This window comes from Bipolaris sorokiniana, assembly GCF_000338995.1.
Source record: "Bipolaris sorokiniana ND90Pr unplaced genomic scaffold COCSAscaffold_2, whole genome shotgun sequence".
Lineage (NCBI taxonomy): Eukaryota > Fungi > Ascomycota > Dothideomycetes > Pleosporales > Pleosporaceae > Bipolaris > Bipolaris sorokiniana.
In genome coordinates, this window is record NW_006911896.1 from 742,037 (window position 1) to 769,646 (window position 27,610).

The following is a 27,610-nucleotide window of genomic DNA, read 5'->3' on the forward strand; positions in this document are numbered from 1 at the left end:
GAATAAACCATGGCTGGGCCTTAAGTGCCTTGCATCGGTCTGAAAGGACGCTTGCAATCCCATGATACAACATGTGTACTCTACGATTTTGACAACTCTGAGATACACAAGCTAGGGCAATTTGCATATGGGATACCAACATGTTCACATGTAAAATGTTAACATGCTGGTGTTTGAACGATGACTTGACGTCATGTCTATTTTGCTACAGCATTCTATCAAACTTACCTTAGCTTCTCTAGACTTGGACAACCTCTGTATGTAGACACCCGCTGTCTTCATGCGAACGCGTATTGCGCCCCCAATCTTTAAGGCTGCGGAGTAGCTATATACTTGTTCAACAAACAAGAAACATGATGCCGGCTATGGCCCGGTTCAATCTTAGCTACTAAATAATACAATGATCGTATCTAACGCGTCAACGCTGAGGTGCGTTGGGTAAAAAAACGCTTGCTGCTCTTTGAGGGGTCAAAAAAGGTTATGAGGTTTGTGTTTTCTTGACTCGCGCTGAAACAGAGCAGGATGTGAAGCTCGAATTCGAGTTCTCATGTTCCAGACAAGCATTTGCTGTGCCACAGTGTTGCAGCTGCCGATCTGCCTAGCTTGACCCACTGCGATAGACAAGACCCATGTGCGAATCCTACAAGACGATGCCCTACGACATCATATCACGGCCATAGCCCAAACGTCATGCTGCCATCTCAGTTTCAACACCATGGGCAACGTACAAGACTCGAGTTGCGTGTCAACTTCCATGTTTGCAGTTTGCGCGCACCTGCAACTCCAAGTGGAAATTGCAACGAATACCACGCGACCTGGTCTTTGACGAGAGATGCGAAAACAACTCGGGTTTAGGTCAAGTTTTCCAAAAGAGTTCGTTTATCATAGACAGTATGGTGATTTTTCATACAAAGCGCGGTCTGGACTCTGCTTCATCGACACGGACTGAAAAAGAAGCGTAAGTGTCCACGCTGCACCTCCAATGAAGACAAGCTTGTGGCGAGAAAGTGGAAGGCGTTGGATCCAAACCGCGAGTTGTGCTAACGCTAACATCATGCTCGGCAAATCTCTGTTCTGGTCGACTTCCCGCATTGTACCCGGCCATTACCCCATGACATATCCATCTCTGCTTTTTTCCCACCCCGAAAACCTAAACCCCGCGAATAGATCGCGACTACCTCCACTCCGACCCCTGTAACGCCTCTTAGTCTACGGAACACTCCTTGAACCACCGTATCTGCTGGCTAAACGGCTAAATACTGCCGCTTTGACCTAGATCGCGGTCTACACATCACTGTTGGAATTCGGTTGGCAGCGACAATGGCACCTTCGACCTCAAAAGCATAGCAAATGTTTGTCCATTGCATGGGAATCTGCCGGGATGTCCTTCAAACCACACGTTGCATACAGAAATCCATCATGGCCTTGTCACACGTGTCGAGACGGGCATAGCGCTGGAATCGGCCATGCCCATAATGGTGTCCACCTGTACTAACTAGTATTTTGCCAGTGCCCCTGCCTAGGCATCGATCTACCTATCGGTTCCTGGGGTAAACCGGCGTTCAAAGGCTTGATTTGAATAGCCTCTTGCACAGTGCCACTGTCTAGCACGGGCGCTACGGTTGATAAATTACGACCCTAACGACATCCGGGTTGCCGGGGCTGTATAAGAGGGCCAAGATGCACGAGAACAATACTCCAGCTGTCGATCAAGTCTCCTCGTTGACATTCAAGATGACTGTACTAGCCACCTTTGTTGCTGCTGCTGCGGCTGGTTTGGCAGCTGTCTCTCAGGCTTCTCCAGTAGCTCAGTCAGATGCTACCGCTGGTGTGTCAAATGCGAAATCTTCTTTGACACTCGTCTATCAGAACAACCTCAATGGATCAGACGACAAGAACCACATCGGCGCCATTGTCCTCGACCCGGTTCCCCAAGCCAGTGCAGCGGCAGCTTGCGCTTCCTTGAACGAGAAGCTCATCACTCGAGCTGCTCTTGAACAGCATCAGAACGATTTTAATGATGCCCTCTCATACCAAGACTATGCCAAATACAGCGACGCCGAGCAGGGCTACCACATCGACAACGGTGTCGTTTCAGTGGGCGATCGGGTGAGCTATTTGTCCTCTCCGGCGCCTCGCAAACAACTGCCAGTTTTGTGCACTCAGTCCTTCAACAATGGCTCGCGAAACGCTGGCTTTGTCGAGGGCAGCAGTGTCTCGGTAGCTTCAGGAGGCAACACATTCGTTGGTTACCGCAACCAAAAGTCGTTCCGATTCCTGGGCATCCCATATGCCGATACACCAAAACGTTTCCAGTACTCTTCTATCTATTCTAAGAAGGGCCAGACTATCCAAGCTACCCAGCACGGGTCACAGTGTATTCAGGGCGGCGGTGGAAGCGAGGATTGTCTGTTTTTGGGTATCCAGACGCCATACATTCCGAAATCCGGATCCAAGAAAAACCTTCGACCGGTTCTTTTATGGATTCACGGCGGAGGATTCACAGGTGGAGTCGGTTCAGACCCGCTTACCGACGGTGGAAACTTGGCGAGTAAAGAAGACCTGGTTGTTGTCAGTATCAACTACCGTCTTTCCACGCTCGGTTTCCTTGCCATTCCAGGAACGGACATCAAAGGAAACTTTGGTATCCAGGACCAACAGGTGGCACTAGACTGGGTCATTGCCAACATTGCCTCTTTTGGAGGTGATCCCAAGAAAATCACCATCGCTGGTGGCTCTGCGGGCGCCGGCTCAGTGCGTGTGCATCTCGGTTCACCAAAAGCTATTGGCAAGTTCCAAGGTGCCATTGCCATGTCCAACCTCGGAGGAGGCAAGACACTGGGCCTCGATGGTGACTACGGGACAACATACTCAACCTACCTCACTATCGAGGAAAGTTATGAGAAAGCAGGCCAGCAGATCTTTGCGGCAGCGGGCTGCAACAGCACCGACTTGTCTGCTCAGATTGCGTGTCTTAAAACAGCCGACGCAGCAAAGATAGTTGGATTCAATACGGTCGCACGCTACGTTGTTCAGGATGGAACCTATGTCGATACATCCAACCTCATCCTCACAACTCGCAACGCCAGTACCGCGCATATTCCCGTCATGTTTGGCGTCACCCGCGACGACGGCGCCTCATTCACTAATTACCCCAGAACTCCCATCTCAAACCACACCCAGGGTCTCCAAGAAGCCCTCAGTATCAACAGTACATGGGCCCAGCGCGTCATCGATTCTGGTCTTTTCCCCCTGATCAACACAGGCAACCTGACACTCGACTCATTCAACGTCTCCCAGCGCATCACAACAGACAAGATGTTCCGCTGCATTGACCAATCCACCGTGTATTCTGGCTCCCGCTCCCACGCCTTCGAAAAAGCATACTTCTACCAATTCGAGCGCACGATTGGCGGTTACGATCCCGACGGTCTCGGCGGGCCCGCCAACAACAACCCAGAGAACCCTTACTTTCGTATCCATGGCTCAGAAACTGACTGGGTATTCGGCACACTGACGACGATCCGCGACTCCAAGGATTTGTGGAGCGAGCAGCTTACCACCGGATATTTTGCCTCGTTCATCCGGAGCGGCGACCCGAATCCCAGCTTGAGCTACTTGGACGTGCGTGGATACGAGAAGGAGGTTGAGGGTGCGAAGAAGTTCGGCGCGTGGAAAGCTGTTGATGCAACCGGCAAGGATGGTGATGAAATACGCTTCCTGGACTGGCCGAGTAAGAGCACTGGATACCAGGATGTAGAGCAGTGTGCTTGGTTAGGATATCCTCTAGATTACTACCTCAAGGGTGGTATCTAAATCTCTTGTGATTACACGTATATACATGCGATCTTACCAGTCCGTCCTCTTACTATAATAAAAATTACTAAACACCTTCGTCAACAAATGCTCTCCATACATACTACTCTCATACACCCTCTTGCCCCCCGTCCTCTCCACACACGTCTCCAACGGCGCAACCTCCGCGTAGAAATTCGGCTCGTAGAAGAACGGAACACTAATCCTATACCTATTCCCTGTCTGATGAATAACCCGGTGCAGTGTACTCTTCCACAACCCATTTGTCCACCGCTCAATCATATCCCCAATGTTAACTACGAATGCGCCAGGCACAGGATCGGCATTAAGCCACGTCCCATCTTTAAGTTGAATCTGCAGTGCATTGGGCGTGTCGTCGGAGAGAAGAAGAGTAACGCACCCGTAATCCGTGTGTGCGCCACAAGAAAACTGCTGTTGTTGTTCTTCCTCTCCTTCCCCCTCCCCACTCGTCGACCGCGCAGTAGAAGCAGGAGGAGAAGGCAAAGGCGGATACCCAATCATCCTCACCACCCAAAACGATCCCCTACAAGCCCCTTCAATAACTTCCTTCTCCCCCTCACCCTCCAACTCCAACGCCTCCCCCATCGCCCGTACCAACGCCTCACCAACTTTACTCACCCTCGCAATATACTCTTCATACACGCCCCTCAACCCCGCCGGTTCCTCCGGCCACAAATTCCTCCCTTGAAGACTCTTAACGCTGCCTGGCCCCGCATCCCCCTCCTCCCGCCGCTCCTCCGGCCACTCGGCGTAAAAATCCACAGCTTCCTGTAAATCCTGCAATCCGCCGCCTTCATCGTCAGTACATAAGCGCTGGTACCCGCGTGCGCCGTCGCCGCCTTGTGGGCTTCCTGCGTCGAATCTCTCAATCTTGACCTTCTCTTCCAGTGGCAAGGCGAAGAATTGCCGAGCGAGCGAGATAACGGAGTCGAGTTGGGATTGTGGGATTCCGTGGCCGGTGAGGTAGAAGAAGCCGTAGGTTGTGCACGCGGCGTTGATGGCTTGGGCTGTTTTGAGGCGTGAGGAGGGTGGCGAGGTGGAGTTGAGGAAGGGGGATATGTCGATTTTTGGGAGGCCGGAGGAGTGCGCTGTTGAGATGGGGTTGGTGGAGCGCGGGGATGGGGAGGGTGTGGGGGTCAGACTTGGGGATGTTGTCCAGGGTTTGTCGCTGTTGTGGAGTCTGTGTCGGGCTTTTTGGAGGGCAGCTTGCATGTCGGACATGGTGGGCTTTTCTCTTTTTTGGGAGTTGTTGTTGTTCAATGGCAGTTTGGTGGTTTGATGGCGCGTTCGATAAAAGAAAAGGATTTTGCCAATCTTGAGGCTGGTGGTGGTTAAGTTTTATGGCAGTGTCAAGTTTCAGAGTAACCGTGTTATATGGCCATCGGCATCACCTAGCGTTGCAATTTTTCATGAAGCATAGCAGAAGAGGGTGAGTGTTGGCAAAGTGACAAGATGCAATGTTCAAGCGCCGATACCCTATCGAGCCTAGAAGCGGGTAGCCCTGAACATCCTTGACAGAAACCGACGATACTCAACATAACTCCTCGCCAATCATATACACACATTTTTTGGCCTCTGTTTTGATGCTGAGAGTATTTGATTGAAATCTCTCATAGATTGTGGTATATTGATTTCTCTTTTAAACGCCCCTAGCGGTGCTATTTTCCTAATCGTTCACTACAGGTCCCCATGTCGTTGTCCCTTCATTATCATTGATCAACAGCATAATGTAAAGTCTCACATCATTTTACATGATGACCTCGTTAGAGACGTCCTGTTGAGTGAATTAGCCAAGCCTTCAACATACTCATGATCATATGTCTTACCCGCTTCAGCTCCTTGTATGGCAGACAGACACAGTTCTGCACACGGACCTCATCTGCGACGGCGCAGTCCTTACCGAGGATGGTAATGCTCTGAACCTTGACACCGTTCTTGATGACGCTAGTAGTGTGGCTGGTGACGGGCGTTGGTGTACCCTCAACACGGGCCCATGCACCAACCTTGCTGTTCCAGCCAATAATGGTGTACAGCACACATGCGTCGTGCTTGATCTCAGAGTCCTCGAGCACAATGGACTCTTTCACACGTACACCAGCGCCGATGACGACGCGGGCGCCAATGGAGACATTGGGTCCGATCTTGGCGGTTGGATCGATCTGAGCAGAGGGATGAATGTAGACTGGGGGCAGAATGTTGGCAGAGGGGGCGGCAAGCTCTTCTGATCCCGCCTGGAACATCTTGGCGAGGTACAGAGCATTGGCGGGGACGGCAGAGCCCGCAGTCTTGATCTGGCGCCAAAAGTCCTTTGTCTCAAGGACGAAGAACTGCCTGCTGTCGGCAATATCTGACAGCACGTCCTGCTCAAGGCGAATGACAGCGTTTTCCCTGCTGTCGTCGTCGTCTTCGTTCTGGTAAAAGGAAGACTCGAGGTTCTCGTTGGAGGGGTACGACAGCAGCCGTGGACGCTCGGTCCGTCGCTTGATAGCGCTGCGGATGGCGGGGAAGATGCACTCGGTCGCAAAGAGGTAGATACCGCAGTTGATCAGGTTGGAAATATGCGACTCGGGCTTCTCGACGTAGTGGAGCACGCGCTTGGTGTGCGCATCCGAGACGATGCATCCAAAGTTTGAGGCGGCCTCGTTTGCGACTCTGGTGCCCAGCATGACAGCCTCTGCGTCCTTGTCCTCGAATAGCTTCAACATCTCGACAAGCGGGAATGAGGAGCAGACATCTGCGTTGAGAACAAAAAGCTTCTCGGGCTTGCCCTTTAATATGACATCACGGAAGTGGTAGAGACCTCCAGCAGTACCCAATGCCTGGTATTCGCGGAGGTACTTAACGCTCAGGTGGGGCCAGTTGGTCGACACGGCATTGATAAAGGGCTGAAAGACGGATTCCTCATAGTAGCCGACAATGAAGACTTCCTTGATATCGGGGACGTTTGTGATTGCGCGGAAGCAGTGTTCGATTATGGGGTGGCCAGCGACGGGGAAGAGCGGCTGTGGGATCATCAGCGGGGTGCGGCCGACGGGGGCAGAGGGGCATATATACCTTGGGCAGTTCCATAGACAGCGGCCTGAAGCGGGTGCCGCGAGAGGGCCCTCCGACCTGCGCGTGTGAGTATACATGGCTGTTGGACTTTTGCGGCGGGTGCTCTATACCAGGATGACGGCCTTTGTGGAGCCGCCAGAGGGCGACTTGGACCTCATGGCGAGGGACGGCGGCTGGAGACTCATCTTGGCGCGGGCTTCAGTGTGTGCGGGGGTGGATGAGGAGAGAAAAAGAAAGAGACTGTTGTGCACAGAATTGAGAGGCACAAAAGGCGTGGTGCTAGAGCAATTGAGAATCTGGCCTTGTCCCAGGAACCAGCTGGTGGACCCTGACAGGATGCCGCCCACGTTGGCGGTGAGCTGGCCGAACGAATCACTGACGCGCCGCCTCGTGTCAGGTGCATCTCTACTGCACCCCTTTCCTCTCTACATGGCTATTCTTAGCTTCACCACATATTCCGCTCAACGTGTTGCCATTGATACGAATGCATTGCTTGCTCTAATCGGCTTTGGTGCACGGCGCTACCATCGCCAGCCTAACACGATCACGCTACACAATAAGCTTTTTGCCTGTGCTTGATAGAGTAATACTATACGATCCACGTGCCTGCCACTCTGCTTGCCAAACCAATGCCCTTATTTTGCTGCTCCCAATGCCAGCTTCCTGTTCTTCTTGATCAGTGCCGACAGCTTCTTCTCCAGAACATCGTGCTCCTTTCTCGCTGCCTGCATTGCCTGTTCCGCCTCTTCCATGGTCAACACGCTGCCTCTTCCTCTTCTTGCGTTACCGCTGTATCCACCCATACCCGCTGTGGTCTCAATAGCATTCATCAGCCCCTGCATATCCAGCCCACCCGCGCCTTGCCCAAGCATGATGTTACCATTGCTGTCAAGACCCACTTCTTGCGTCGACTGGTAGCCCAGACCGGCTCCTACAAGTGCTTCAAGACCCTGTACAAAGACGCCTCCCAGCTTGTCAGCAGCCATGAATCCCATGCCATCAATCTCGGTGCTTCCCACTGCACCACCTTCAACGACCGCCTTTGCTGCCTTGGCAAACCTGTTTGCATTGACGGACATGTTTGCCGTTCCTGCACCAGGTGGTCCACCTACTGCCGCCATTTCAGGACGTGGCTGGTTCGGTGGCGGGTTGTCGGTGCGGGGAAGCACGTATTGGTTCAAATAACCGCCGGCATCTGCTGGTGTTTGTTGTTGCTGTGACACTGGAGCCTGTGCAACTGATGCATCCTGTCCCTGTACTGGGGGTAAAGGAAGGTTTGTTGAGCCCAACAGTCCAGATGGAACATCAAGCCTCGGCATTTGCTGTCCGCCATTGGTGTTTAGCTTCTTGCCTGCTTCCTTGAGTGCCGTCGCAATGGCCGGTAGGACATCGTTCGTCTGCGTGGCCAGGCCGTGACTGTGTGCTGTTTGTTTCCGAGCATGGAAACGGCCAGGGCCCTTGAGCTCGTCAATCCGCTTTTCAAGCTCAAGTGCCTTTGCCTCCAGCTCTTCACTGAGTCCCCAGAAAAACTTTCCGCCTGGCGTGATCAGAGTCCTTGATTCAGACTTTCCATCTTGACTGTTGAGGCGCAGAGGTTTCTTCTTAGCCAACGTTTCCAAGTCTGCTTCGGAAAAGTGTAGTTTCAAGTCCGGAGGCGCAACCGCGCCGCCCATTTGAGTGTTGCGAGTTGTATGGGTAAGCGACGCCGATAGCGGCTTGAAGAATTCAAGATTAGACGCAATCAATTCACCGGTGCGTTGCAGATCGGCCATGATGGACTGTGCAGTATGCTCGCGCTTTTCCTTTGACTCTTCACGTTCCGGCTCTGGTTCGGGCGTAGCTGCAACAGAAACCTTTGCTGAAGGGACCCTATGAGCCGTGGCTATTGGCACTTCAGCATGCTCATCCTCAACCGTAGCAGGCTTAGGCGAAGCTGGTTGGCTCTTGGCTGCTAATGCTACAGGTTTTGAGTTGGTTGATGGTTTCTTTGCTTTCTTCTTACGACCAATAATAGGAGCTTGCACAACCTCAACATCCGACTTGTTGTCTTCAAGCTGCTCCTCTTCTATCTGCTTTTTGCGTTCTTGTCGATCTTTCTTGGCTTGTGACTTGGTCTTCTTCCTCACAGGTGCGGTACCAACCTTTCCAACCACGGGAGGAGGTGAACTAGCCCGAGAGAAAGACGTAGACGTGATTGAAGCAGTGTCTGATATCAGTTCACTTGCAGGAGTTCCTGGCTGGTTCACCGAGGCGATGCTCGCCTGCCTGGATCGGAGTTTATCAACAGTCGGAATATGCGGGAGAGGCGGTGCTGTGGTCGCAGACAAGGGTGGTGGGACTTCAGTCTTTGGTGTTGCAACAACACGAAGAGTCCTTGGCGGTCCCGCACGCTTAATTGGAGATCCTGTTCCCAAGGCAGCAGGACTTGGAGGCACCGAACCAGCTGCTGTAACTGATACCGAACGAGCATGCTTCGTCTGAGAGTCTGCTTTGCCTGGTCCTGCAGCTGGAGATCCCTCGTCCTTTGGTAATTTGGTCGCCGCTACGATATCGAGCTTGCCTGGAGGCTGTCTTTTTGTAGAAGACGTGGGGGTTGCAGCAGCAACTGGAGTCCGTACGGGCTCTTTTGGCGGCTCTTTCTTGGGAGTTGTCTGTACTTGAGCTTGGTTCTTCTTAGAAGTGCCCTTCGCTTTGGGCACGTCCTTTGTAGCTGCCTCTGACATGGACTTTCTTGTTTCAGACGCAGTCTTGGGTGTCTCAGTTTCGCCCTTGACTCTCCTAGAGGCTTCTCTCGGTGTAGGCTCTTTGGGGGTTTGTGGGAAGACAACAGTTTCCTTGGGTACCGAAACCTTGGAGGGTGTCGTGGGTTGAGTATTGGTTGTAGGAGTTGCCGCATGGGTTGTGGTAGGTGTTGCCGGCTCTGCAGAATCGCCCTTTTGCCTACTTTTTCCAGCCTTGCTGGGCGTTGATGTTCGTATTGGCGTAACAGGCACAACAGGCACAGCCGGTGTAATGCTTGAAGATGCAGTCCTAGACATTGGCCGAGATGCAGGCCGAGCACGAGACTCCTCAATGACAGTTTTTGGAACAGCTGGGGCTGTGAAACCAGGTGGAATGGTAGGAGTGGATCGACGAGAATACTCAAGAAAGTGGCTGCTAAGTGGAGTGATTGGCATGGCTCGAATGGGCTCATTATCGCTGTCATTGACCAGCGCATCGACATTGATGGATGCTTGCTCCTCTGCATTGAGTGGTACATCATCTACACAGAGGTGTCAGTATAGATTTTCGCACGGTTGGAAACAATCGCAATGCCAAAATGAGTTTAGTGACCACGGCGGTCGCCAGACGATGGTCAAGGTAGTGATGCTGGCAAAGCATTTAATATACATCAGGCTACAAGGGTTGTCTCTCGAGCACCTTCGTCACTGGCAAGGCAAGAAAATAGTGCATCCACCTCTCTATTAAAAAGTAAGCATGCCGACTTGATCGCGGCAGGAGGGGTAGTTACGTACATGCGATGGCCATGACGAAGACGACGAGAGAAGCTGACCTTTGCATCGGCAGGACAGCACAAACAACCCAGATATGAAGAAAAAATGAGAAAGGAAACGTGAAAGGCGTAGAAAAAATGCCGTAAAGACGTGGCAGCGTCAAGAAATTTTGACAGTGACCGTGTAGCCCAATCAAAACGCCAGGCATGCCAGTGTCAAAACACCGAGTCTGTGCCGATGCAGTCGCCGTGTAAACTGAAAACGCCATGCAGCCACCGTTGCAATAAGTACTAGGACAGTATGTCTGGCCAACTGGCCGACCAATATGTAGAAGAAGAAAACTACTACCATCGTCCAGCGCCGCCGTAGTTGTTGTTTGAATAAAGCGAAGAAAATCCGCTTTGACCTTGGCCATACAGGCCCTGACCAGCCATGCCACCTTGATGCAGCCTTGCCTGCAAGATACTCGGGTCTTGGACATCAGCAAGGCCACCTCCTCCAGAAGAAGAGGTGTTTGCATGCCTGTGCTTCTTGCCCTTTTTCTTAGATTTCTGCGAACCAGATTCCTGGTAAGCGCCAGGCGAAGGCCCATAAGGGAAGCTCAGAAGACCAGGGGCTGGGGCAGGTGTAGAGGTCGTGGAGTGTTGATTAAGGAAAGAAGGAAACATTGACTCACGCTTTCCAGCATCAGCTAGCCTAGCATTACCATCCATGTTGCGGCTGCGGAGCAGATCCTGATACATCGCGTCACTGTTATTCCTTGCAGTGGCACCCGTCCCATAGGGAAGGCCGCCAGTAGCAAAGCCGTGACCTTGACCGAACATACCAGTCCCGCTAACAGGAGGCGTGCCAGTCGGCTTCAGTCCTGGAGGCGGTCCTTGCACGTTGGTGAAGAATTGTCCGCCCAGTGGCTGATGCTGGGACATTGGATTGAACTGACTGGCGTTCTTTGGCATCATTGAATTTTGCTGATTCATCAGTTTCTGGTTCGCCACAGGCTGTACATTCGCTGAAGCTGAAGCGCTGTCGTTGGCGAAGCTGAAGCGGGAAGTGTGCCTGTTGTGTCCAGAAGCATTTCCAGCCATTCCATGCTGCTGGGGCTGCGTGTTTTGCATATTGCCTAGCAGGCCAGTGGATTGAGTGCCAGACTTGAAGTTGGAGAGCAGTAACTGCTGCTGCTGTTGTGGCGTCAAGCCTCTGTTGCTCAACCCAAGGGTGCTAAAGTCGTCGGTCAAAGGCGTGTTCTGCCCAAAGAGGCTCCCGCCAAAACCCTGTTGACCGGGTGGTGCGATTACATGCTGACCGAGATGGTTGGTGCTTGTGTCAGGTCCATCTTCGGGTTCCCCGCCCAACTGTAAGCTACCCCCCGCAGTAGCCTCATTGTCCTCGCGTTCAGCGGCTGGCGCTTGCTGCTGGGAAGCCACTTTCACTTCACCTTCCGCCTCCCGCAATGCAGCAAGTTCTTTTTCCTTTTCTTTCATTGCGCGTCGCTTTGCGCCCCCATTTGGATCAAGCAACTGAGGAAATTCGGTCACAGCCTTCAACTCTTCCTCCGAAAGAACTGCACTAGAGAACACAAACTTGAAGTCGGGCGAGCATATGATCTTGAGCAAGTCTGGGAAATCCTGATTGCGGGGTTTGGAGGGGCGTGTGGTGGTCGTGGGTGCGGATGCGGTGGTAGACTCGGAGGTTGTCGACGTTGATGCTTGCGGATACTTTTCCTTCTCCTTTTCCTTCTCCTTCTCTTTGTCCTTGTCCTTGTCCTTGTCCTTCTCTTTCTCTTTTTCTTTGTCCTTTTCCTTCTCTTTCTCTTTCTCTTTCTCTTTCTCTTTCTCTTTCTCCTTCTCTTTTCCTTTCTTCTTCGGAGCTTCTACTGGCTTAGGTGCTTTTGCTGCTTGTGCGAGTACCGCATTCGTGACCATAGGGCTAGCGTTGTTGGAGGCGGTCGTTGAACGACTTGCACGACGCTCCAGTAGAGCTTTGCTACCCCAGTTCGCAGTGGCGGGCAGACCAGGTGCGTCATGTATTGAACTCGACGTATCAGTGCTATCTTGTCGATGCATTGGCGTTGCAGCGGCTACGGGAGGCCCATGATGCGCAGGAGGCGCGGCTCGTGACGTTGACGATTGGGATGGCTGTTGCGTTTGGATCGAGTTCATCATGGAAAGGTCTTGGCGGGTGAAGCTGTCATTGTCTTCGCCGGGCTCGTGTAGGAACATGCAGTTGCGATTGTTGCAAGTCTCACCGCGGAGATAGGCTGAACAGTATTTGGTAGTACCAAATTGTGCTCTGTGATATGTCAGTTATTTAGAGGACACATGGCATGAAGGAGCTGGTGCATACCTGAGCACTCTGTCGCCGTTTTGCGAACCGTCAACGGCGTTGATGCATCTCTCGGCATCTTCCTTGCGAGCAAACGTCACATAGACACCAACCGACTGCTGATGCTGTGCATTCTCCTTGGCTTTGCTCACGACAATCTTCAAGATCTTGCCATATTGGCCAAAATAGTCCTCGCCACGTAGCGTCTTGAGCAGTTCATCTTCACGTATTGTTGGCGTAAGACCCGTGACATATACAAGGTTCTTCTGGACGACTCGAAGGCCAGAAAGGTGCTTCCGGCTAAGCGAGTCGGCTTCGGCCTTTTGTGCTTCCTTTTGCCGCATCTGCGCATTCTTCTTGGCCTTTTGCGCAATTTGCTGCTTGTGCTGTGCCATCCTGCCCAATGTCAGAGGGTTTTCAAAGAGAGGAGGAGCAGGGGACCCACTCTTCGGGAGAGATGGTCTTCCACTCGATTGTGGAGTCATCGTAGGGGCGGCGGCAGGCGGGGCAAAGGCCGTTCATGGTTGTCTTGATGTTATTATAGCAGAACTGGCATATCTGAGACGCGTGTTAGCATGGCGGCTTGGGACAGCTTCACCGAGTTTTGGCGAGGGAAGCGCACTTGGTAGCCACAAGGACATGGTCGGAAGTTCCTGTCGGACAGATCGAACTCCTCGACGCACAGAGGGCAGCACTCTTCCTCGTCATCATCGACGAACTGGTCCTGCTGTACCCGAGACATGGCGAAGGGTGGCTGTGTGGTGCAAGGTTTGGTTTAGAGCGTAAGGGTGGTGCCCGAGGGCAGTTGTGGTATGAATGCGGGGGTGGGATAAGACCTGGGGTGACGAGCACACAAGGCCTGCAAGGAAATCGCTGAAGTACAAATAAACGCCGGCCGGATTGTCGCAGTCGCAGTAAGAGGGATCCACGGGAGGTGATGGGGGTTAAGAGGCTGCAGCTGCGTGATGGCACACAAGGTTCCGCTCCACGCTACTTACATAAGCATGCGTCTCGCGGGTTGAGCTGTGAACTTCACGACGTCGTCGATACCTCCACCCCAAGTCGCCCTTCCCCGCTGCACATCGCGTAGCCCCTTAACACCACCTCTGCAAACCATGGCTATGCGGCTAGCTGTAGGCCGGCCATTGGGCGCCGCCGTCCGCGCCTCGAGCTGCTCCCGCAATGCGATGCGCACCTTTGCCTCGACGGCACTCCGGCCCAAGGAAATCGCGGGACCCGCTTCCGACACACCAAACATGCGGGTATGGATCAGCAGATGGTAGCAGATATTAGACCTCATCTAACATCATTTGTAGTTTGCTCCCCGCGACACGGTTGGCAAGCTCAAGGCCCCCATCGTCAACCCGACAGAGAGCCTCAAAGAGAAGGGCGAGGCACTCCACAAGTACGGACAGTACATCATGTCATGTCTGCCGAAATATGTCCAGCAGTATGTTACACAGTCTAGTAGGGGAGAATGGTGTTTGACAGCAATACAGATTCTCCGTCTGGAAAGATGAATTGACCATCTATGTCCCTCCTTCCGGTATCATCCCCACATTCACCTTCCTCAAGTACCACACCGCAGCCGAATACACTCAAATCTCGGACATTACTGCTGTCGATTACCCCACCAAGGACCAGCGATTCGAGGTCGTGTACAACATGCTCAGTATCCGCCACAACTCGCGCATCAGAGTCAAGACATATGCCGATGAGGCGACCCCAGTACCCAGTCTGTGCGATCTCTACGATGGCGCCAACTGGTACGAGCGCGAGGTCTATGATCTTTTTGGCGTCTTCTTCGTTGGACATCCAGATCTGAGGCGAATCATGACAGACTACGGTTTTGACGGACACCCGCTGCGAAAGGACTTCCCAATGACTGGATACACTGAGATCCGATACGACGAGGAGAAGAAGAGAATTGTTGTGGAGCCACTTGAGATGACGCAAGCGTTCAGGAACTTCCGCGGCGGATCATCAGCGTGGGAGCAGGTTGGTCCAGGTGAAGATCTCAAGCCGGAGAACGTAAGTTGTACCTCTGTCCAAACGTTGCTGCCAGTGCCTAACAGAATTACAGTTCAAACTGCCAACACCCAAGCCAGAGCCACCGAAAGAAGAGAAGAAATAGAAGACCTTGCGAGTTTGAGTTGTATATACCTGCGAATGAATGGGCCAGTGCACCTTCGAATAACTCGTGTCCAAGCGTTGACTTGTCGACTAGTAGTGACTTTCTGCTTTCACACTGATATAAAATTTTGGCACGGCAAGAGATGACTGTTGTTAGATTGCACAGAAGATCGTGTGATATCACATGTATGGTGGGTCGGAATAGAGTTTGGAGTCTTTTGCCCTGGTTGTTGTATCATCGGCCATTATTGACATGCCAAGCATATCTCGCAATCGGCCGCTCGTTTTGGTAAGCGCAGTTGAATCCACCTTTCAGCCACCCCCAAATTTGGTGAAAACGTGGGTATTTGGTTTCTGAGTCATTCTCAACTGCACAGCAAGGCATTTGCGCTGTGCAACGGTGAAGAATATCCGGTTGGCATTAGACCATGATAGCATCTCTTTGCCTGAGGATACCCCGCTTTCCGATCCTAGATCCGCACTATAACTGCACACCGTGGTAAATGGTGGCATATCTTTGCCCGAGGATATCCCGCTGTCCTGTCCTAGATCTGCATTACCGAACCAGGTGCTAGGCAAGAGTATCGGGATTTCCGGTTGACGCATCCGAAAACCGGTAACAGCATCAAGAAACGGTTCGTATAATGGTATGTGCTGTACGTAAACCAGAAAGTCTTCCGACTTCCTACCAATCACGCACAATAGACTAAAACCCAGTGTACCATCCTCCTCACTTCCAGATGTAGTAACTTGAAGTATAAGAGCCCAGCTTTGGTCCTCTTAACATTCCCCAACCATAATGATCTCACCACTACCGCTACTTGCTCTGTTTACCCACCTTGCGACATCCACCATGTCAGCCAACACAACAACAACAACCATTGAGCCCTTCAACCTCTCTGCCAAAGCAGGCACAGACATCTGGCGCAAACCCCCCTCCACCAACGTCTTCAACGCTGCATTCTATCCCTCCACCCTCGCCACCTACCCCCTCAAGCAGTTCCAACGCGCAAAAATCTCCTTTGCGCTCCCACCCTCCAACGAACTCCGCCGATATGACCAAGCCGGCCTCGTCCTCCACCTAACCAAAGAGGGCGTCGCCGATAACGCCACAAAATGGATCAAGACGGGCATCGAATTCTACACTGGTAAACCGTTCGTCGCGACTGTTGGCTGCGACATCTGGGCCGACTGGTCGCTAGTACCCATGCCGGAGTTTGTAAATGGCACGCAACCCGCTGCTACGATTGAAGCACGCAAGGAGCAGGATGAGCTTGGCAAGAGTTTGTGGATTTACTGGATTGTGAGGGATGAGCAGGGCAAGGAGGTTGAGAGGCGCCCGTTGAGAGAAGTTAATTGGTTTGCGGCGGCGGAGGATGAAGGATGGAACGTTAGTATTGCGGGCTATGTGGCTAGGCCTACTACAGCCGGGGGTAATGAATTGCTTGAGGCGGAGTTCAAGGAGGGTCTTGAGATTGAGGTCTCGAAGTGAATTGGTCTTTAGCGAGGCTTTTTTTTGTCCGAGTTGTTGGGGGGTTGAGTGAAGTTGGAAGCCTGATTGAGGGCTTTTCTCTTGTCTTTCACTCTCACCTTCACTTCGTTTACTATCTAGATTCACACACAGATAAAAAATCACGCTCTGTGCAGTGCATTTACTCTCTATCACAAACACTGTCTCTTACTTCTTTTCCCCCACTAAACGCAAGGAATACTGCATCTATCCGCTTTCTCGCCTCTGCATTCAATTGCACTCAACACATATTCACAAACACTCTCAAATAACCACAGAAGTAACAAACAAACAATGTGTCGCATCCAACTTCACTGCCCGAGCACATCAAAGACCCTTGACAACTTTGTCATCGGCGCGTACCAGAAGCCAGAGCAAGTCCTACAAGGCGTGCGACTGGCACTGGACCTCAAGTTCGCAGCGCTCTACACCACCGACGCAAAGCCTATCAGCGATCCCAGCAAGATGCTGCAGGATGACGAGCGCGTGCTAGTCGCTGCCAGTGCGACGGAGACCATGTTGCCGGATGCGGTGTACGGCTACGCGATGTACGCCGGTGAAGAAGGCGAGGATGTTGATATCGACGTCGATGGATATGGCATGGACTGGCAGGTAAGAAAGCCTCTTCGTCACATTTCCCTTTTTTTTTATTTGGTTGTTTTACTGTTTTGATTGTGCGCCTTGCTCATTTGTTTGCGTTCTTGCTTTTGGAGACTGAGAGGTCGAGAGAAAGGGCAGAGAAGAGTAAGTGTATTACAAGATAGGTATTGTATACTAAACCGACTTTTTCAACCAAATAGGACCTCACCGACCGCGAGAAGGCCGCCCACATTCTCAGCTTGGTGGAGAGCAAGCCGCCGACGAGAAACAAGCTCCGCATCACGCGGGAGTGCGGCGCTGTAAGAGAAGAACTTGCAGCGATCAACCAGCAGGAGCTTGACACCGCGACCGCACCGACTACGGAGCACGAGACTGTTATCCAAGAACGATGGGATACAACTCTCGATGCGTTCATAAAGCAGATCGCGAAGCACGCACCTACTCCGGCCACGAAGTCGCACATAACTTCGTCGTCGCTATCCTCTTCGACCATCTCAGCTCTATCAGTCCTATCTTCCATGACGCTTGGACAGGCGCGCCTCGCCGGCGAAGTGCTGTGCGAGGCTGTTGCAATGCGTCTGGAGAAGGACCAGGACGAGACCAAAGACCCCGTCCCACGTGAAGACGATGTGAAGAACGCCGTAGAGATAGTGTTCGAGCGGGCTGGTGTGATACCAGCGAAGTTGACGAAAGTCAAGGGAGGAAAGGCAAAAGACCGGAAGAGGGCAAAGGGAAGGGGAAAGACCGTGGGTGGCAATGCCAGTCTGTGAGTTGATTGTATAGTCGGTATCGACAGAGGCAGATTGATTATGGGAGACGTCGTTTCAAGGAACATACATATAAGTACTGAGGAGGAAGCAGGTCAGGATAGCCAGAATGTGGCATCTTGACATTTTGACAGAGAGGAGAAGTTTGTTTTGCCTTGTTCTAGTTACAGAAAGTAACATCATAATGCTCACCAATAACACAACGTACATCCTGGTGCACCTGACAAACTCCTATATACTTTGACTTTGCAACTATTCTCAGCTAGATGGCAACTCCAATAGCTGTTGGTTTTCTTGCGATACACGCCAAGATACCACCCAAGTCAATCTGTGTCCTTGTACACAAATACTACCGTGGTGTAGCTGTCTAATCTAACAACTACAAAGTCGGTGTCTTTATAGCGATTACTTGATTCTTAATTAAGTCAGGGCTCCTACGCTCAGTTTCGACTACATGGACGTTGGCGCAGATTCCACATACCGTCCAAGGGGTCGAGTTTATTTACTTTGCACTTGTCCTACACCGCTCTTATAGCTAGTGGGCGATCCAATTTGTGTGCGATTGGCAGCGATCTTGTTTTGCTCGGGGGTTGGGGTAATAGAATTATATCTTAGACTAGAATTCCTAGTATACTAGAAAAATAGTACGGACGGCCTACTACTCGGTAGTAACTCGGTGAGATCACCAATCTTGTTTAGAGCCTATGTAGTACTGTATTCAAGGCAATACAGTAGTACCAGGGCGTCTTGGCTATACGTAGTAGCGTCCGGGAATATCCGGAAAGAAGGAGCGTACTACAGTATTACATATCAAATGTACTGCACCCAGCCATTTCGTCCGGCTACGTATAGTGCTTCATGCCAGCAAGGCTGCCACTGACTACTTATGTATATTCTCTGAATATAGTATTATAACAGAAAGATACAAATATTGAGGTTCAACTTTTCATTGATTTTGTGATCTGCCATTCTTTCCCGAGAAAAAACAATTTGACAAGCCATACGCCAAATCTATCCAAACAACTACACTCATTCATTTGATTCAATCGCATTCATAGCACCAATCCGTGTAGGTCTCATCGGCCTAAGTTCCCGCACCACCAATGCCTCTGCTGGTCCTGACGACTCCTAGGCTGCAAGGTAAAAGTCCCAGCATACATCTTCTAAATCTTACAAAGATCGAACAAAAAAAGTTAATGTTGATTTTTAGTGGTCATTTGCCATACCTCCTCCAATCCCCCCCCCCACTACAAACTCACCGCCCTCCTCAACTCAAGCATTGCCTCCGCCCAAGCAGCCATAAAACGCTACAGCCTCCCCGCCGACACAAAAGCCTATGGTACACCCGAGGACCTCGCCAACGACCCGGATATCGACCTTGTGATTTACAAGTGTGCGTGTCGATCACCACTACAATGTGGCCATGCCGACTATCCGCGTGGGCAAGGAAGTGCATGTCGAATGGCCACTCGGGTCGAATCTAGCGCAGGCGGCGGCAAAGAAGAGCGGGAGTAAAGACTGCGGTGGGGCTACAGCCTCGCGTCAATTCTTATGTGCGAAAAGCCAAGGATTTCGTTGAGTCGAAGGAGATTGGCGAGCTGGTTAGCTCGCAGTTTACCATTGAGACTGGGTGGCTGGGGTGACGTACTTCCCTAGGCTGCCGATTACATGTTCGAAGAAGGAAACGGGCGGAAGTATCTTTACGATTTTATTTGGACATCCCGCGGATGCCATGTTTTTCGCCTTGAGGGGGAATCGAGGAGTTTAGCTCTGTGCTGGCGACTAGGTGGCCTGAGGTCAGCTTGTTGAAAGAAGACGGATCGTTGGACAGGAAGGGCACCCGTGAAACGCCGGATCACATCTTTCTCCACAGTACGCTTGCAAAGTCTGGTGCGCTATTTTCCATTAATGTCAGAAGTGGAAAGCGGTTCAAAGGTGCTCCATCTGGTACTTGGAGCATCTTGGGTACAAAGAGTGAGATTCGGGTTACACCACATGCAGTGTTTGGTATGCCTGTTGGATGCGAGAAGCTTGAGTTGTATGACTGTGAAAAGGATAGTGTGGAAGAGATTCAGGTGGAATATTCAGACGCTGTGAAAGATCTCCCAGTGTTTGGGAAGAACATTGGGGAATTCTACGAGTTATTTGCAAAGGGTGGAACAGTGGATAAAGGGATTGGCGATTTCGAACAGGTAGTCAAGATGCATCAAGTCATTGACAAGATGTAAAAGAGCTGGGAGAGTAAACAGCTTTCAAGGCTCTCTCAAAGGGATGCAACCATGCGAGGATCAAGAACGCATGTATATCATTTTATCAATTAGTCAAACTAGAAAGTTCGTATTAATTACCTTGGAAGGTAAGGCTACCTACGGTGCAGCGAGACACAAACAACAAGTGCTTTCTCCTTAGAACAGGCAGGGTATTGCTAGCATTTGTCTTTCGCTTTTCTTGATTGTCGTCCTTTGGAATCGACGGAGAAACCTCAGAGTTTCCGCCACAAATCGATATCGAGTACTACGAAGGTGTCATATTCCATATAGTTCACGGCAATGTATCAAGGCATCATATTAAAGGCCGATGGCGTCTGCCGCGAACACTCAAATACTCTACCGACGCCTTATAGCATGCTTGAGGCGTGGCCGCTCCGCTATGCAGAGGTGTTAAGCCCGTGAATAATTGCCAAAGAAAAGGTGAGCATTACACAACATGACCGGGGCGCAAGATTGCAAATGAGACGAAAGATACGCTTAGTACACTTTTTCTGCCAATCGAAATGACACCGTAGAGCAAGTCATGCAAGAGAAGAAACAGGGGTTAAGATGGAGGAGAAAAGGATGGTGCATGACGTTGTAGGAGAAAACGATGAATGAATAGGTTGTGTATTAGACGATTCACGAAACGGAGACGAGATTCTAGACGGATCAGTATGCAAAACTGACGCACCTGACAAAGAAGAATAGGATACAAACGAAACCGGTGCATATCCTGAAGCCATAGGATCATCGTTCCATACTTACCGCCCTCAACCCACCTCGGGAAAATAGAGATTCTTATGCCGCATGAGCAGCTCTCTGCGAAGGGTTTCGACTGCGAACCTCGCTCTGCTTGACTTCCAGGTGCGTCCCGCTCTTGTTCTTCTGAAACTGAAGCGACCTGGGAGACGCTACATTGACATAATCTTCAGTGTCCTTTTCAACGACACCAGGGGTAGAGACATGAATACCCTCAATTAAGACCTTTTCGTTTTCGGGAATTTCAACGGGAGCAGCGCTGACCTTGGGCTGTGCTTTCTTCGTACCAATAGGTGGGTCGAAGCGCTTGCGTAGTGTCTCAATCATCTTGCTGAACCAGAACCAATTGAGGCCGTTGAGGGTAAGGTTGGAGGCTAGGTAGGCAGAGATAAGCCAGAGTGGGATAGTTTGGCCGGCGGAGTATTGAAGAAGATCGTTCTTAAAGCCTGCATTGTTGACATGAGTGTCGTCTGAAAGTTTGCCAACCTCGGGGTCGTATTGTGGGACTTGGCCAGTCATGTATAGGTGGTAGACGTCGCCGAAGACGCGGATCGACTGGTAGGTTCCCCAGACAAGACGGCAGGAGAAGAAGGTGAACAGTAGCATTAGGCCGTTGACGAACTGGACGGTGCTACCAGTCATGTTGAGCTTGTCGCAAAACCAGTGAATGTTGAGGAAGGGCGAGGAGAGTTCGTAGAGGATAAAAGTGCATGCATAGTAGTTTACGAATGGGCGCTATGCAAGCGATGAGTGATGTGGTTTCAGATATCTGGGTCAAGTACTTACGAAACCTAGCAAGAAGACGCAGAGAGCAGAGATGGCATGAAACAGCATGCCGATTCCAAAGATCTTGACGTTCTGGACAGTGATGACCAAGTCCCACAGGAAGTATCCTCCGGCGAATGCCTGGATCAAGCCAGACGCACCCGTGTATCCATGCACACGTTCTATCCTGTCCATGCTATTCAACTCCTTGTCTGTCCACATGACCCATAAGGCCAGGGCGCAGATGAGGGTACTCTGGACGAACGACACGATGTGGACATCCCAGTTTAACTTTGTCCGAGCGTTGAAGGTCGCATATACGCGAGGGAAAAATATTCGCGAAAAGGCCGGCGCAATGAAGCGGTAGGTGACGTCGTACAGGACATAGGCAACAGCAACTTCATGGAAGTGCAGGGGCAGCGTGTTGAGGGATAGGTAGTCAGCCACGGGCTGGACATACTTGACAAGGCTCTCAGGCCGCGCGATGGGGAATGGGTCGTGCATGATGGTAGAGAGATGGCGGTAGTGGAGGAGGTGAAGCGTAGGGCGGGCTAGACGGAGGAGTGAGTGATGTAAGGGCGCCTGGGGGCGCACACAGGGTAGGTGCAATGGGGCCAAGAGATTTCAGGAAGCAGCGACTGTTGCGGGGTACGAAGCAATCTTTATACCGTCAGGCAGGATGGGCGAGTTCACAGGGGTGCAGTCATGGACTTGTCTTGAGGATGCGTGTCGAAGGTTGCGAATGACGACTGCGGAAGGCACAGCGCCCTGGTTCCAAGGACCTAGGCCGAGGTGCGATTAGCGAGCCGCCAGAAGCAGAGGGCTGCTCACGCCGCGCCAAAAGCACACGACACATTCCAACTATGTGTGGAACATGTGTGGATGATGACTCTGGAGTAGTAAAGAACGTAGATATAGCCACGGGGCCGTGTCACTCCAACCCATGTTTTGTATTAATTCTGTACATAAGTGCTGCACGGCCACATGAGGCGCAATACATGTGTGCATACCAAGCATACCAAGCATAGTCCACCCAGGGCCTGTTAAACGAGCGCATTTACAACGCAGCGTATATAGAAGCCAGAAGCGTTGTAGAGCTTGTTCAAGCCTGCTTGTACGCTACCCGCAGTTTAATGCTCTACTCATCCTAACCAGCATCCCGCTATAAGACGCGCAATCAGCTGACGCCGTGCTTCTCGTGTGCCTAGTCCACGTGGGAAGGTATATAGCATCCCATCCAATAGAGAAAGAGTCAAGCGTGTGACTTGTTTATTGCAGATGTTGTATGGAGTAGATAGATATGTTGACACGATCCTCGCTGTTGGTACTGCGAGGCTTTGGAAACAGCGAACGTGTTAAATCCAGTAGGAAAACAGAGGTCGTGCCAAGACCATATCCACGTGACCCGCATAGATCGAGCAAAGAATAAAAGTTGCAAAAACAAAAACATACGACAGCGGGGATTCGCTAGTGGTCACCCACCTAACTACTAATCCACCGGTAAACTGCTTGTATAGAGCAGATCGGGCGGGATACCATAAAGACCGCTAAATTATCTGATTCCGGTATCGCGCAATCCGTAGCAAGTTTTTGCAGAAAGGAGAAGGATCTACTTGCGTTACACTCCTTCGGGCTGAGCAGCAGACCATCCCGAAATAGTGTAGCGCAAACAATTGATCTGCATAAGCCATAATCAGGGGCTGACATTGACCTACTAGCCTTGACAGTAAACCGCTCTACTAATCCTAGCAATACGGCCTGCTCACCAATCGTTCCCTCCACTGAGGAAGAGGCGTGATACCACCAACATGATAGGCGCCATGATCGCCCGATACAGACAGCTGCCAGCCGGAACGTGTTGTCTGCCTCATGAATTCCAGCTCTCAAGCATGTGGACTACTCGTCGGTCTATGCTGTGCACACCAAGCCGCCGTACCGAGCTCGCCTCTCTACATCCTCAACACTGCTATACACTCAGTTCGCGCAGATTAGTACATCAGCCATGTGCATGATGTATACTGTCCCATTTGCAGTAATGAGTGTTTGTTGGTGTTACGTGCCTTTGGTTGCGTGAGTAGCTATACCATCCTGGATGGTTTCAACATCGAGAACCCAGACGTCCCACCTGATATGAATAGCGGTCTTGTGCAGGACTTTCAGCGCCAGGATATGCCAGATTTGACGGCGGATTTTCTCGAGTTTCGCAGGATGAGGGGTCTCCGGTGGATTGTGTTGTCCAGATTTATTCAGGAAACTGGATACGGGGGATACAGGGGGCTCACGGGGACGTTTGCGTTCCGGGCTGGACGTTGGAGGATTGGACCATAGGGCTCTGCAAGGATTCACAGCGCACTTGCAGAGCAGACGGAAAACACTCATCACGCACGAAAACCAAAAGTTCAGGCAGACGTTGACCACGACAGTTATTCCTTTTCATAGTTCCCTCATCGAACTACACCCATCTACTGCTGTCACTACGTCTACTCCGCTACATCTTCCGTCCTTCTTACTCTTAAGCGTAGACATATTTAATCTTGATGCGGGGAACGCACATAGCCTCGTATGGCTGGGGAGCAGTGAAGGGAGCAACGTAAACTGGAGATGTAGGGTAAACGGGAAGAGCGGCGACACTAGAGGAAGCAGCAGCGCCAGAGGAAGCAGCAGCGCCAGAGGAAGCAGCAGCGCCAGAGGAAGCAGCAGCGCCAGAGGAAGCAGCAGCGCCAGAGGAAGCAGCAGCGCCAGAGGAAGCAGCAACACTGGAGGAAGCAGCAGCGCTTGAAGATGCAACAGCGCCAGAGGAAGCAGCAGTGCCAGAGGAAGTAGCAGCGCTTGAAGATGCAACAGCGGCAACGCCAACAGACGAGGCGACGACAGTAGAAGAAGCGCTGGGCGTAGGTGTGGGAGCGGCACATAGAGGGGCGGCGTCATTGAGCTTTCCAACGGCCCAGGTCGAGGCGTCGTCGGTGTACAGCTCAAAGTAGCTCAAGTGCTTCTCGACGTTGTCGCCGTTGGCGCAGATCGGGTCTCCCTTAGCGCAGTAAGAGCGCAGGACGGGTGCGTAACGGTTCAGGCGCGCAAGAGAGTCGGCGTGGCGACCGTCCTTCTGTAGATCAGAGCCGTCAAGAACGTTGTATGGCTGGTTAGCCTCATGCATGACATCGCCCCAGAGGAGAGCAGCAGCAACTAAGTTACCACATTAGCACAGTCCAAGGTTCGAGTGTGTCATGTCAAGAATACTTACTAGCATTACCAGGAGCCGAGGTAGGGTCTAGACCAGTGGTGATTTGGGAGCATCCACCAGGTCCAGCAAGGATATCTCCGGTAATCCAGGCACCCTGAGAGAAGCCATTGAGGATGAGGTGCGTGCAAGGGCACTTCTTGTTGAAAGCAGTGATCTGGGATTGACCGTTGCGGACTCCCTCGCCAATCTGTTTGCAGTAGTCGCCGCCCTTCGGGAACACAACCTCAATGTAGTCGCAGGTCTTGCCCTCAGCCCTTAGTTTGCCGCATGTAGCGTCGACGAAGGGGAATGTACGGCTGTCATGGTACGGCGCATTGTTACCGCGGGCCATGAAGATGACGGCATCGGCGCAGGGAGCGTCGAGCTTGGGGGCCGGGTCTTGAGCGACGGCGACGGCGACGACAGCGCTGAGCGCGAGAACGTTGCGGATGATGGAAGACATTATTAAGAATTAAAGAGTGTGGTATTAATCGATCGTCAAAAAGCGAGTGTACTGGTTAGATTGTAAGGTTGGAAGACCTGTGAGAAGAGAGAAAGACCTCTTGGCTTCGGGGAAACAGTATTTAATAGGAGCGTTCATTTTGCATTTCAGCCGAACTGAGTATCGACTCCGCTCGACTCCGCAGAAACGGGCGAAAAAGGGGAGTGTGCCTGACTAGATACGAGTTGGATCCCTTTTTGGCTGAGCTATCTTGGGTCGTGCGCTAGCAGGAGCGCGGACAAACGTCGTATTACAGAGATGGCTTTCAAAAGTTGTTGCTGATAGGGATACCTATCGGGCCGATCGTCTTAGCACCTATCGTGTTTTTTTATAGCCTAAGGAGTAGATATTCTTGGAGATCTAAGCTAATCAGCTGACCTCTGGCAGAATCCGGGTGCTCAGCACCACACCCGGATTCTTCAATCAATCAATCCCTGATCCAATTCATCTATCTATTACGTCTATAGCTACGTAATCTACTACTGGATAGATTCTTCTAGAATCTAGTACAGCTAATATATATAGTAGTAGAATAGCTAGTGGATGTAACGATGTTACAACTTCGCCATGTATCGGACCAATCCCAGAGCCGGATCGGAGGTAGTACTCGCCGCCCTCTTCATCAACCACTCGTTGTGAGGTCGGATCCGATTCGGATCCGACTAAGATAAGTATATAAGGAGACACTCCCTGTAGCTAGCTCTGTAGACTTTTGATATCCTTTCGTACAAGGCCTATAGGTGTCTATTCGAATCAAGGCTCGTTTGATGTCCCACGCACTCCCATATGTCTCTGAGTGACGCTACTGCCGATACTGATCCGAGTAGTCTTGCCTGCGCCGTTACAGTGGATAGAAACCAGAGCAGATTACCAGAGAAGACATCAAGAACAGATCGGATCAATCTAATTCTTCAATCTCTCTCTCCTAGCATTATTTCTTTTCACTCTAGAACCTATCGATTCGCTATCTCTGAGTCTATCGCTAGACAAGTAGACAACTCTACCTCTGAGCTAGCTATAGAACAAGTAGCACCCTCCTTATTCCAACTAGTGTTACTCTCTTTTTACCTCTACTACTATGTCCACCCTCTCGATTAACTATATAAAAGCTCTTTCCGCGCTTTAAGAGAGTAGAGTTATTTATGTCTAAGCTGGAAATAATTAATGAGGTCCTAGAAGAGCTGTCTAATAATAATTAGGTTACATTGTATAAATATATGCCTATTAATAATAAGCGACACGCTATTCATGTATTAACAGACGAATATTATAAGGCGGTGAGGCTTCGCATCAGTGAGAAACTTAACAGCCTAAAACATATTACTTAGTAGAGAGTAGAAAAGAAACAAAAGAATATAGCCTATTATTTAAATAACTTAGTCGACCTCTAGAAAGATTTTCAGCGAACGCATCTTTGTCCTATTTTTAAGGGGCAGCATGAGCCCTGGCGCGTTCATAACTTGGGGCATGCTGAAGTGATGGCAGGCTAAATAGATCACGGGCTCTCTCGCGACCTTAACATAGCGAGCAAACAAACGAAATTATGCTGTGAACTACATTATCCTAATGCATCTAATGTTTCCAACTAGTTAAGCCAGTTCTTTAAGCACTCCCGGCACACTAGATGTCCTGTAAGGGAGTAAGAACTAAGTTATATAAGATACCGCAGAACGTACCGCATTTCATATCGATTATAGTTTATGCTTGGTCTTCGCTGCAGATGAGGCATAGTGTACTATAAAGTCTATAACTTTGCTGCGCACCAAGCCTGCTATAGTGCATGCACACTCTTCTTGTCTTTTGGATGCAGCTGTGACACCACGGCTGAATTAATTAGTAGTTGCATAGATTTTTTATTCGATTCACTCACAGACCCATATTTCTCTAGAATACCAGGTGAATTCGCTTTGTCATCGTGGTCGAGTTTGTTGCTGTAACGGCGCAGGCAAGACTACTCGGATCAGTATCGGCGGTAGTGTCACTCAGAGGCATATGGGAGTGCGTGGGACATCAAACGAGCCTTGATTCGAATAGACACCTATAGGCCTTGTACGAAAGGATATCAAAAATCTATCGAGCTACGGTATGGAGAAGGTGGGGTTTTATATCAGCAGATCTGCCCTCGGCTAGTGCGTGCCCATGTTCGGATCCCTTTCGGATGTTAGTTCAGTGTGTACTCGAACCGTTACACTACCCCCCCCTCTATTGACAGCTAGTCCCGTAGCTGTTGAAAAATTTTCAATGTTTGTTTGTTTGTCTGTTTGCTTGATGTCGTCATCCTTCTATGCAGGGTCTCGGCCAGGCCCCGAACACGCCTCCGGGCCAAGGAGAATCCACTCAGCACGTGATATTAAATCCGTTTGCTCACTGAGTATATTAACAGCACGCGTCCATA

The 27,610-nt window shown here is 51.0% G+C and overlaps 12 protein-coding genes across 12 annotated transcripts; 6 read left to right on the forward strand and 6 right to left on the reverse strand.

Moving 5' to 3' along the window:
- Positions 1 to 1,734: 1,734 nt before the first annotated feature.
- COCSADRAFT_78883 (uncharacterized protein) lies at positions 1,735 to 3,816 on the forward strand (the record flags this gene model as incomplete). The annotated part of the gene is made up of 1 exon (XM_007697624.1): positions 1,735 to 3,816. One exon carries the CDS (start codon positions 1,735 to 1,737, stop codon positions 3,814 to 3,816), a length of 2,082 nt encoding a protein of 693 aa, XP_007695814.1.
- Positions 3,817 to 3,832: 16 nt separating this feature from the next.
- Positions 3,833 to 5,143, reverse strand: COCSADRAFT_269231 (uncharacterized protein). Its single transcript, XM_007697625.1, has one exon. The coding sequence runs from the start codon at positions 5,056 to 5,058 to the stop codon at positions 3,850 to 3,852; it is 1,209 nt and encodes a 402-aa protein (XP_007695815.1). The 5' UTR covers positions 5,059 to 5,143; the 3' UTR covers positions 3,833 to 3,849.
- A 132-nt stretch (positions 5,144 to 5,275) lies between these two features.
- On the reverse strand, positions 5,276 to 7,214 carry COCSADRAFT_196126 (uncharacterized protein). Its single transcript, XM_007697626.1, has 4 exons — positions 7,002 to 7,214; positions 6,892 to 6,948; positions 5,664 to 6,839; positions 5,276 to 5,611 (listed from the first exon to the last, which is right to left on the reverse strand). The coding sequence occupies exons 1-4, from the start codon at positions 7,074 to 7,076 to the stop codon at positions 5,585 to 5,587; spliced, it is 1,335 nt and encodes a 444-aa protein (XP_007695816.1). The 5' UTR covers positions 7,077 to 7,214; the 3' UTR covers positions 5,276 to 5,584.
- A 312-nt stretch (positions 7,215 to 7,526) lies between these two features.
- Positions 7,527 to 10,419, reverse strand: COCSADRAFT_167395 (uncharacterized protein; the record flags this gene model as incomplete). The annotated part of the gene is made up of 2 exons (XM_007697627.1): positions 7,527 to 10,153; positions 10,407 to 10,419. The coding sequence occupies 2 exons, from the start codon at positions 10,417 to 10,419 to the stop codon at positions 7,527 to 7,529; spliced, it is 2,640 nt and encodes an 879-aa protein (XP_007695817.1).
- COCSADRAFT_33097 (uncharacterized protein) lies at positions 10,301 to 13,639 on the reverse strand. Its single transcript, XM_007697261.1, has 4 exons — positions 13,330 to 13,639; positions 13,153 to 13,265; positions 12,729 to 13,103; positions 10,301 to 12,674 (listed from the first exon to the last, which is right to left on the reverse strand). The coding sequence occupies exons 1-4, from the start codon at positions 13,447 to 13,449 to the stop codon at positions 10,730 to 10,732; spliced, it is 2,553 nt and encodes an 850-aa protein (XP_007695451.1). The 5' UTR covers positions 13,450 to 13,639; the 3' UTR covers positions 10,301 to 10,729.
- A 121-nt stretch (positions 13,640 to 13,760) lies between these two features.
- Positions 13,761 to 15,240, forward strand: COCSADRAFT_269284 (uncharacterized protein). Its single transcript, XM_007697628.1, has 4 exons — positions 13,761 to 13,969; positions 14,024 to 14,157; positions 14,207 to 14,738; positions 14,791 to 15,240. Exons 1-4 carry the CDS (start codon positions 13,823 to 13,825, stop codon positions 14,839 to 14,841), a joined length of 864 nt encoding a protein of 287 aa, XP_007695818.1. The 5' UTR covers positions 13,761 to 13,822; the 3' UTR covers positions 14,842 to 15,240.
- Positions 15,241 to 15,533: 293 nt separating this feature from the next.
- COCSADRAFT_33100 (uncharacterized protein) lies at positions 15,534 to 16,624 on the forward strand. Its single transcript, XM_007697262.1, has one exon. The coding sequence runs from the start codon at positions 15,640 to 15,642 to the stop codon at positions 16,330 to 16,332; it is 693 nt and encodes a 230-aa protein (XP_007695452.1). The 5' UTR covers positions 15,534 to 15,639; the 3' UTR covers positions 16,333 to 16,624.
- A 20-nt stretch (positions 16,625 to 16,644) lies between these two features.
- COCSADRAFT_133504 (uncharacterized protein) lies at positions 16,645 to 17,720 on the forward strand (the record flags this gene model as incomplete). The annotated part of the gene is made up of 2 exons (XM_007697629.1): positions 16,645 to 16,962; positions 17,151 to 17,720. 2 exons carry the CDS (start codon positions 16,645 to 16,647, stop codon positions 17,718 to 17,720), a joined length of 888 nt encoding a protein of 295 aa, XP_007695819.1.
- A 1,915-nt stretch (positions 17,721 to 19,635) lies between these two features.
- COCSADRAFT_349483 (uncharacterized protein) lies at positions 19,636 to 19,945 on the forward strand (the record flags this gene model as incomplete). The annotated part of the gene is made up of 1 exon (XM_007697630.1): positions 19,636 to 19,945. The coding sequence occupies exon 1, from the start codon at positions 19,727 to 19,729 to the stop codon at positions 19,943 to 19,945; it is 219 nt and encodes a 72-aa protein (XP_007695820.1). The 5' UTR covers positions 19,636 to 19,726.
- An 822-nt stretch (positions 19,946 to 20,767) lies between these two features.
- COCSADRAFT_80313 (uncharacterized protein) lies at positions 20,768 to 21,997 on the reverse strand (the record flags this gene model as incomplete). The annotated part of the gene is made up of 2 exons (XM_007697631.1): positions 20,768 to 21,463; positions 21,515 to 21,997. The coding sequence occupies 2 exons, from the start codon at positions 21,995 to 21,997 to the stop codon at positions 20,768 to 20,770; spliced, it is 1,179 nt and encodes a 392-aa protein (XP_007695821.1).
- A 2,008-nt stretch (positions 21,998 to 24,005) lies between these two features.
- COCSADRAFT_80889 (carbohydrate esterase family 5 protein) lies at positions 24,006 to 25,176 on the reverse strand (the record flags this gene model as incomplete). Its single annotated transcript, XM_007697632.1, has 2 exons — positions 24,006 to 24,676; positions 24,735 to 25,176. The coding sequence occupies 2 exons, from the start codon at positions 25,174 to 25,176 to the stop codon at positions 24,006 to 24,008; spliced, it is 1,113 nt and encodes a 370-aa protein (XP_007695822.1).
- A 756-nt stretch (positions 25,177 to 25,932) lies between these two features.
- Positions 25,933 to 26,454, forward strand: COCSADRAFT_269327 (uncharacterized protein). Its single transcript, XM_007697633.1, has one exon. The coding sequence runs from the start codon at positions 26,002 to 26,004 to the stop codon at positions 26,311 to 26,313; it is 312 nt and encodes a 103-aa protein (XP_007695823.1). The 5' UTR covers positions 25,933 to 26,001; the 3' UTR covers positions 26,314 to 26,454.
- Positions 26,455 to 27,610: the final 1,156 nt, after the last annotated feature.

What these genes read in the sequence shown, in the direction of transcription:
- COCSADRAFT_269284 (XM_007697628.1), top strand. Translation starts at nt 13,823, where the DNA reads ATGGCTATGCGGCTAGCTGTAGGCCGGCCATTGGGCGCCGCCGTCCGC. An exon ending in CCGACACACCAAACATGCGG is followed by an intron (nt 13,970 to 14,023) that starts GTATGGATCAGC and finishes CATCATTTGTAG; the next exon opens with TTTGCTCCCCGCGACACGGT. An exon ending in AAGATCTCAAGCCGGAGAAC is followed by an intron (nt 14,739 to 14,790) that starts GTAAGTTGTACC and finishes ACAGAATTACAG; the next exon opens with TTCAAACTGCCAACACCCAA.
- COCSADRAFT_269327 (XM_007697633.1), top strand. Translation starts at nt 26,002, where the DNA reads ATGTCTCTGAGTGACGCTACTGCCGATACTGATCCGAGTAGTCTTGCC.
- COCSADRAFT_196126 (XM_007697626.1), bottom strand. Translation starts at nt 7,076, where the DNA reads ATGAGTCTCCAGCCGCCGTCCCTCGCCATGAGGTCCAAGTCGCCCTCT. An exon ending in CCACAAAGGCCGTCATCCTG is followed by an intron (nt 6,949 to 7,001) that starts GTATAGAGCACC and finishes TCACACGCGCAG; the next exon opens with GTCGGAGGGCCCTCTCGCGG. An exon ending in TGTCTATGGAACTGCCCAAG is followed by an intron (nt 6,840 to 6,891) that starts GTATATATGCCC and finishes ATGATCCCACAG; the next exon opens with CCGCTCTTCCCCGTCGCTGG.
- COCSADRAFT_33100 (XM_007697262.1), top strand. Translation starts at nt 15,640, where the DNA reads ATGATCTCACCACTACCGCTACTTGCTCTGTTTACCCACCTTGCGACA.
- COCSADRAFT_33097 (XM_007697261.1), bottom strand. Translation starts at nt 13,449, where the DNA reads ATGTCTCGGGTACAGCAGGACCAGTTCGTCGATGATGACGAGGAAGAG. An exon ending in CATGTCCTTGTGGCTACCAA is followed by an intron (nt 13,266 to 13,329) that starts GTGCGCTTCCCT and finishes CACGCGTCTCAG; the next exon opens with ATATGCCAGTTCTGCTATAA. An exon ending in AAGACCATCTCTCCCGAAGA is followed by an intron (nt 13,104 to 13,152) that starts GTGGGTCCCCTG and finishes GACATTGGGCAG; the next exon opens with GATGGCACAGCACAAGCAGC.
- COCSADRAFT_269231 (XM_007697625.1), bottom strand. Translation starts at nt 5,058, where the DNA reads ATGTCCGACATGCAAGCTGCCCTCCAAAAAGCCCGACACAGACTCCAC.